The sequence below is a fragment of the Grammomys surdaster genome, unplaced genomic scaffold (assembly GCF_004785775.1).
Source record: "Grammomys surdaster isolate TR1022 unplaced genomic scaffold, NIH_TR_1.0 169, whole genome shotgun sequence".
NCBI lineage: Eukaryota > Metazoa > Chordata > Mammalia > Rodentia > Muridae > Grammomys > Grammomys surdaster.
This window is the reverse complement of record NW_021604617.1, coordinates 8,906,473-8,914,681: the sequence shown is the minus strand read 5'-3', so window position 1 is coordinate 8,914,681 and position 8,209 is coordinate 8,906,473. Positions and strand designations below refer to the sequence as shown.

The 8,209-nt window shown below is 47.8% G+C and overlaps 1 protein-coding gene across 1 annotated transcript in view; it reads right to left on the bottom strand.

The window, feature by feature from the left end:
* Positions 1-8,209, bottom strand: part of Cul9 (cullin 9) — a 42,934-nt gene that overhangs the window by 7,600 nt on the left and 27,125 nt on the right. The window contains exons 27-31 of the mRNA XM_028766534.1: positions 3,599-3,744; positions 3,374-3,503; positions 3,026-3,225; positions 2,037-2,287; positions 431-776 (exon numbers count right to left, since the gene is read on the bottom strand). Coding sequence (XP_028622367.1) covers positions 431-776; positions 2,037-2,287; positions 3,026-3,225; positions 3,374-3,503; positions 3,599-3,744 — 1,073 coding nt within the window. The remainder of the gene's footprint in view (positions 1-430; positions 777-2,036; positions 2,288-3,025; positions 3,226-3,373; positions 3,504-3,598; positions 3,745-8,209) is intronic.

Sequence of the window (8,209 nt, the reverse complement as noted above, 5' to 3'; positions counted from 1 at the left end):
TCTATACTAGTTCTATCTGTTTGTGTATCTATACTAGTTCTATCTGTGTATCGAATGAGAATACACGACAAAAGATTTGCTGTTCTGAGATGAATGAACTTAAACGTTGACAAGGAAACCATGAATTATGGGTAATACTAATGGCATTTCCTCCTATTCCGTCGGTCTGTCTGTCTCTGAGGAGTGTGACAGGTAGCCCCACTTACAGAGGGCACACTAGCTGAGCTGAAGGGGCATTAACAGACATGCCTGGGCTTGGGGTTTAGCTCAGTGGTGGTGCCAGGCTCTGGGCTCCACTCTCAGGAGGGAGGAAGAGAGAAAGGAAGGGGAAGGGAGTGCAGAGAGGCCCAAGATAGCCCAGGTTAGGAAATGGTGTCTCCAAGGCACTAGCCTGGTGGAAAGGCCAGGTAAGGAGAGGCTGCAGGCTCACCTTGCAGCAGCAGTGCAGGCAGCAGAGGGAGGGAGAGTCATCATTGGGCCCAAGGGGGCTGACACACACAGGGCATTGGTCGGGGCGAGCCGGGACCGCCTGGGCCTGAGGTACGCGCAGCCCCGCTGCGAGGAGCAGCGGCTCTGGATCTTCGCTGTAGCTCTGCAATAGCTGCTCCGTGCCCCAGTGCGAGTGAGCCAGAAGGTGCAGAGCAACATCAGGCTCTAAGTTCAGCGTCTCCTGCACCTGCCGCACCGTCTGCGCCATCAATCCTTCTACCTCCTGGGGACTCATGGTGCGGCCTGCAGGCAGCTGTAGGGATGCCAGGACCACCACAGCTTCTGGGCTTAGGGAGAGAGAAGAGACAGTGTTTAACATCTATCCCTGCTTACCTATCAATAAGCTTGCAATAGCCACGCCCCCAGCTCACCATTTGTGACTGCCCTTCAGCGTGCCCCAGTAGTCTGTGTATAACCTCCTGAACCAACCGTGGGAACAGAGCCCTCCACAGACTAGACGCGTGAGTAAGTGTGGGGCTGAGGCTGGCTGGAACAATGACTTGGGGCTCTGGAGGCCAGTGGGTAGGTCATGGTGCTAAGTGACTTAAAATGAAGGGGATACCCTATTGTTCAGAATGATAGCAGCATGTCAAAGCTGTCCTACGCAAAGTGTAACCTGTGGGCCAGCAGCATGGGAGGAACACAGGGAACAGAACCAGCTCTGAGCTCGGCCACCAAGCACACACAAATGCATGCACACTGAGGCTTGAGAAGAGTCAGAGAACTTGGCCCACACATCATGCAGATGACAAGGATGGGCACCAGTGCTGTAACAGCCTCGGGGATGCATTTGAGGTTGGAAGTTTCAGGGGTACCGGCCACTTAGGGCAGCCTCTGGCAGATTCACCAGTAGAACAGACTTCCTGGTGCGTGGTATATTCCCAAGGCAAGTGCACCTCGAGTACTTCACACGGGTTTATAACACAGGCCAAAGTCGCTCAGGAAGAACGGGATCTGTGTGTCTGGGTTGCCTGTCTAAGGGCTGGCTCTAGGAGCATGGGGATATCAAGACTCTTGGTTGACAAGGTGTGGGGGGGAGGGGGAGAAGAAGAGGGTGAAGACAGGAAGGAGCAATAATAGAAAGCACAGAAAGGGCAGAGCAGACAGGAAGTGGGATTTTGTTTGGTTAATTCTGGGTTTTTTGAGACAGGGTCTTTCTATGTATCCCTGGCTGATCTCAGACTCACAGAGACTTGTCTGCTTCTGCCTCTGTAGTGCTGGGACTAACAGGAAATACTTTTATACAAATGGGTTTTGGGTTGGAGAGATGGCTCAGTGGTTAAGAGCACTGACTGCTCTTCCAGAGGTCCTGAGTTCAAGTCCCAGCAAACACATAGTGGCTCACAACCATCTGTAATGGGATCTGATGCCCTCTTCTGGTATGTGTCAAGAGATACCATGTGCACGTGCGTGTGCGTGTGTGTGTGCGCGCGCGCATGCGCATACACACACATACATATAAAATTAATAAATAAATATTTTTTTAAAATGAGTTTTGCAGAGCTTTGGCCCTACAATCCTGCTCATCTACCGAAAAGGGTGGCTACCTAGGTTTGGAGGTCTCAGTGCTCTGGTTGCCACAAAAGGGGACATCTGCCTGACCCCGGCAGGGCCCCATGGGCTCTGGGGTGGCATACATCAGGACCTGGGGCCGGTCATCACGCCGTTCCACATAGCCCTGGCCCAGGAGATGCAGGATGCAAGAGAGAACATCCGTGCTGGAACAGGCCACGCCCACTGTGGCAGCGCAGCCCAGGCGCCCCGGTGGATTTGGACCCTTCTGCCAGGCCTCCAGCACCTGGAGGGAAAGAAAGAAAGAAACAGGCTGCTTATCCCAGGGAGCCAGGCTCAACACCTACCCCGACCACACCCACCAGCCAGGAGACCAGGTAGGTTACCTCCTCATACCTTATTTTTCTCATCTATCCGATGGTAAAAGTATTTATTAATATTATTAATATATTAATTTTATTTGTACTATTGTTGTGGATTAAATTGCTCAATCACACACATGGTGAACACTCATGTCACCACAGACAACTCTGATTGGGAGTGAGGGGGAGCTGCAGAGATGATGGCTAAATAAAGTGATTGCTCACGGGTGTGACCTGAGTTCGAATCCCTAGATTCCATACAAAGTCGGGCAAGTGCAGCACACATCTGAAACCTAGGTGCTCCGATGGAGGGAAGGAAGGCGGAGACAGGAGAATTTCCGCAAGTTCATGAGCCAGCTAGCCTCACACACACAGCACAAACAAAAGACCTCATGTCAAGCAAAGGTTGGGAAGGAGAGGACAGGCACCCAAGGTTGTCCTCTGACCTGCAGTTGTGCATGTATGTGTATACACACACACACACACACACACACACACACGCAAATAAGGGCGTACATACACATGTCATATGCATATAACAACAACAACAAAGCAGGTAGAAATGTGACCCAGGGGATGTTTCATGTTGAAAGAGGCTAACCTCTCTTGAGACGACCCAAGCATGACTCCCTCCTCCCTAGGGCATGGTCCTTCCTGCCTACCAGACAAACCAGCTGATCGATGTGCAAGCCTTTCTCCCCGTGGGCTTTGAGTATCCGGACAAGAAGGCAGCGCAGGAGGTTCCTCTTCTGTTCCAAGGTCCGGCCCTCATCCTTTTCTACACTGACATACGTCTGGGGAGGTATCAGCCACAGGACCTCTTCATGGGTCTGGGACCTAGGCTCACGAAGCCGCAGCACCCCTGGAATCCAGTCCCGATTAGGTACCCAAGGACGGGGGGGACATGTAAATAAGGATCCTACTATGCTCTCATTCCCTGGTATAGTCTCTCCCACCCCCAGGGCCTTCCATCATGCCGCAGAGGCTCAGCACAGACCCTGCTGACTTACCCCCCTGTGGAAGGTTCTGAGCCTCCTCTAGTGTTAAAGGACCATTGTCAGAGGTGAGGGGCAGAAGGGCCTGGTGCAGCAGCTCTGGGGAGAGGTCAGAATTCCTCAACAAGGTCTCTACTGACACCTCCTGGTGAGGAGAAACAGTGGCCATCAGACGTGAAGACAGGAAAGGAGAGAGTGAGAGGCAGGTAGAAGAGGGGGAGGGCAGTGCAGCAGAGGCACCTCTGTCTGGTTGAAGTTCAGCAGCAGCCACATCTGCACAGTGGACACGTGCAAGGTCTGGTCCCCAAACTGCAGTTCAGCCCGGCCCAGCCATGTCCACTGAAGTCGCCGATGTGGTCCCATGTCCAAGACTGGGTAGTTCTGACCTAGGGAAGTGTCACAGAGACAGGCACAGTCAAAGAGGAGGGGAGTAAGGGGTAGAAGTATAAGAAAGATACAAATAGCATTTTTACGATTGTGAATTATAATAATACTGGTATATATTTAAAGAACCTTACTGATCATCTTTGGAGTATTCTAAACAATCAATTCAGAATTTTAAAAGCAAGCAAGCAAGCAAGCAAACAAACAAACAAACAACTAGCTGTCAGATGTAGTGGTAAATGCCTTTAATCCCAGCACTTAGGAGGCAGAGGCGTGAGGAGCTCCGTGAGTTCAAAGCCAGCCTGGTCTACAAAGAATGACCAGCTAGCCAGGGCTATATAGTAAGATCCTGTCTCAGGACAAAATCAAAAGAAATCCAAACCAAAAACATATCTAGAGGGGAGAGGGCACATTCAGCCTTTCCTGTAAAAATTACTTTAAGAGAGCCAAGCAGCTAGTGAGAAGCCTCTCTCTACAGAGAAAGCACCCCACAAACACATGAAGACACAATGACACATTAGCTTCACTATTTCATAAGTACAGGCACAAGGCGCTCAGGATGGCGCTCAGTAGGGAGTGTTGGCCCTGGTACACACAGGGCCCTGGGTCCCATCCCCATGCTACACTCCTCAAGTGTGGTTCACACGCCTGCAAGCCCAACTCAAAGGGATCAGAGTTGAAGGTCAGCCTTGGTGACAGTGATTTCAAGCTCAGCCTAAACTACAAGTGTCCCTGTCTCAAGAAACCAAAACCCCCAACATCAAAGGAAAACTGATTGTGCTGAAGTGCCTGGTGCCTAGAAATCCACCGGTCTCTCTTAACATCACCAAGGACAAACTGGAATCCAAGGAAGCCTGCAACCCCATTTCCTTCCCAAATAACTGCTGAGAAAGGGGCAGCAGGACCCAGCCTGATGGAGTCGTGAGGGCTAACCACCAGATGTGGGCCTTGTTTGTATCACCATTAAGCAAAGCAAGCAAGAATAAGACAGGAAATCAGGACAACCAGGGGAATGCAAATAGTCTATAGTGGGTGACTCTGGGAAGGCCTGTAACTTCTCAAGCATTGGATAGTTGCGATGCTGTGGTCTTCAGAAAACCCACCACTTTCAGATATGGGGTAGGAGAATGTGGCACTGAGTCATATGCTGACATTCTGGATTTCATGTTGTTTGTATATATTTGAATTATTATTGTAAAACTACTTTAGAAGTTATTGTTTTATGTGCAGGAGTATTTTGTCTGCATGTCTGTCTGCCCTCAAGAGGCTGAGAAGAGTATCAGATCGTGTGGAACTGGGGTTACAGATGGCTTTGAGCAGGTGTGTAGGGGCTGGAAACTGACCTCAAGTCCTCTGGAAGAGCAGTCAGTGCTCTTAACCGCTGAGCCATCTCTCCAGCCCCCTTAGTAAGAATTCTTTTAAATAAGGAGAGCTAAGGATATAGCTTAGCTGATAAAATGCTTACCCACCATGCACAGAGCCCAGGGTTCAATCCCCAACACAGCATAAACTGAGCATAGTGACATATGCCTATAATTCCAGCACACAGAAGGCAAAGGTGATTCTCAGCTACAAATAAAGCTTGAGGCCAGCCTGGATACATTAAGCCTTGTCAATAAAATACCAGGCAGTGGTGGCACACGCCTTTGATCCAAGCTTCAGAAGCAGAGGCAAGCTAATCTCTGAATTCAAGGCCAACCTAGTCTACAGAGGAAGTTCCGGGACAGCCAAGGTTACACAAGAGAAACCCTGTCTCGAAAATAAATAAAATAAAACAAAATGCTTTGGGAATTACCAGCCTCATTTTGAAATATCTCCTCTACCTACTCCTTGTTAATAGTGGCAAGGGAAAAATATTAACTGTACTTGACCAGGTTGTCAGAATTGACATCACAAGGGGTGGGATATGTAGTTGACTGGTTAAGTATATACTTAGCAACTAAAAGTCCCCAGTTTAGACCCCAGAACTGGGGAAGTAGGGTTCGGGGAAAGGCAGGGGATGGATGGATGGACAAAAAGAAAAATATTTTGACAGTTATCACCTAGTGTCCTGTGAACACGGAACGTGAGTCCAAACCCAAGAAAACATTATACAAAGTGAGCAACTACTACATCATTCTAAAGGACGACATTCTCAAAATATGTCAGTGTTCAGAGACAAAGATGACTGCTGAACCGCTAGAATGAAGACACCAGAAACCTAAACCAACAGGTGACACATGCCTCGTTCCTCTCCCAGACAGAAAGCAATGTCACAGAAGCCAGAATGAGTCAGCGGACAAACCCGGAATACGGAAGGTAAACTAAGGCAGTAAATGAACTTCTGTGCATTGAATACCTCTGTGCCTAGGAAATACTAAAGTACTCAGGAGCACAGAAGCGAGATGTAGACATTGTCCTCCCAGTAGTTCTGGAACTCTGTGTGTTTGCGCAGATACACACACTCATACACACCTGCGCATACAAAGAGCAAATGAGTTAAAAATGGTGCCATGTGACTGTAATCCCAGCACTCAGAAGGTAAAGTCAAAATGCCGGGGAGTTGAAGCCCAGACTAGGCTATAGAGGGAAACCTTTACTTTAAAAGAAAAAAAAAATGTTCCAGGCTGCGGTGGCACACGCCTTTAATCCTAGCAGAGATTAAAGATCCTAGCAGGCGCATCTCTGTGAATTCCAGGTCTTTCCCTGTACCCCACTGCCCCAGTTCTGGGGTTTACACTGGGGACTTATAGTTGCTAAGTATGTTCTAGGACAGCCAGGGCTACACAGAGAAACCCTGTCTCAAATCAAATCAAACAAAAGCTAATGCTAACAATAAAATGCCACACCCAACACAATACCCCCTGCCTGTCAGGAGAGCAAGTTCCAAACCAGCCTGTTCCATACAGCAAATGCCTGGCCAGCTCTACAGTGAGACCTTTTTCCAAATTAAAAAAATAAAAAGCAAACTGTTCACAAAAGGTAAACTTGGATAAAGGTTACATGGGTGGTGAGTTATTGTTATAATTGTTTGTTAACTTGAAATTATTTCTAAATTAAAATCAATTAAGGAAAGGTGACTGAACTGTATACATAAAGCTGTTAAAATGGCAAATGTTATGTTAGATATATTTCATCATGAGAGAGAGAGACAGAGAGACAGAGAGACAGACAGACAGACAGACAGACAGACAGAGTGAGACAGCCTGAGAGAGGGCTCAGTAAGGACAGTGTGTGTATACAAGCACAGGGACCTGAGTGTGGGTCCCCAACACCCACATAAAAGCCAGGTGAAGGAAATGCCTGGGATCCCAGCACTTGGGAGGCAGAGGCAGGAGGATTCCGAGGGCTTTCTGGCCAGCCAGTTGAAATGAATTGAACTCCAGGTTTGATGAAAGACCCTGTCTCAAAAAACAAGTGGGAGTATCTGAGGAAGACACTCAGTGTTGACCTCTGCTCTCCACGTGTGCCTGCACACACACCAACATGTACACACAGATGCCATACCCACCCACAAACATATACACACATATACCACACACACACACATGAAAACATACGAGAGAAGTAATGAAAGAAAGAAGAGGAAAACAAACGTAAGAGCTGTCCATGCAGCCCACTTAGTAGAGTGGATCTAGCCTGAGTGAAGCCCTCGGTTTGAGCCAAAAAGCACATAAACCGGGCCCTGTGGTACCAACTAGTAATCCCCAAACACAAAAGATAAGGAGATAAAAGTTCAAGGTCTTCAGCTACCTAGCAAATTTGAGGCCAGCCTGGACTACGTGAGATCTGTCTCAAAAACAAAGACACCCAAACAAGTAAGGACTTCTTTCAGTGTGAAAGCAAGACAGAAAGGATACAGAAATACCAACTGAAACATACTGGAGCATGACTGCCGTCAGGGAAAACAGACACAAAGACAAGACAGAAACACATAACAGAAACAAAGTCAGCTCATCATAACAACAAAGTTTAATTACCACAAAACTATAAATCTACGCAGTCCTTGATAGTAGGCACTAGCTACATGGAGTCCAATTTTAAATTGATTTAATTGATTCAAAATGATTAAAATTAAATATTCAGTCCATCAGTAATATCAGTCATCAGTTCAAGTGTTTAAAATGGCCAGGAACAGTTATCGAATTGAAAAGTGCAGAAAAAAACTTTTTTGTTTGGTTTTGTTTTTCCAGACAGGGTTTCTCTGTGTAGCCCTGGCTGTCCTGGAACTCACTCTGTAGACCAGGGTGGCCATGAACTCACAGAGATCCTTGTCCCTCTGCCTCCTGAGTACTGGGATTAAAGGCGTTGAAAATGTTCTTGTCTTTACAAAAGTTCCATCGGATGGCACTCTTGAATGGCTTTAAATGTGCATCTAAAGGGTAGAGCCAAGATAAGAGGAGCAATAGAAACATGTTACAACTTTTTAAAAACCACAGCCAGGAGCTGGGGGGGGGTGGCTCAGTGGTTAAGAGCTCTGGTTGTTCT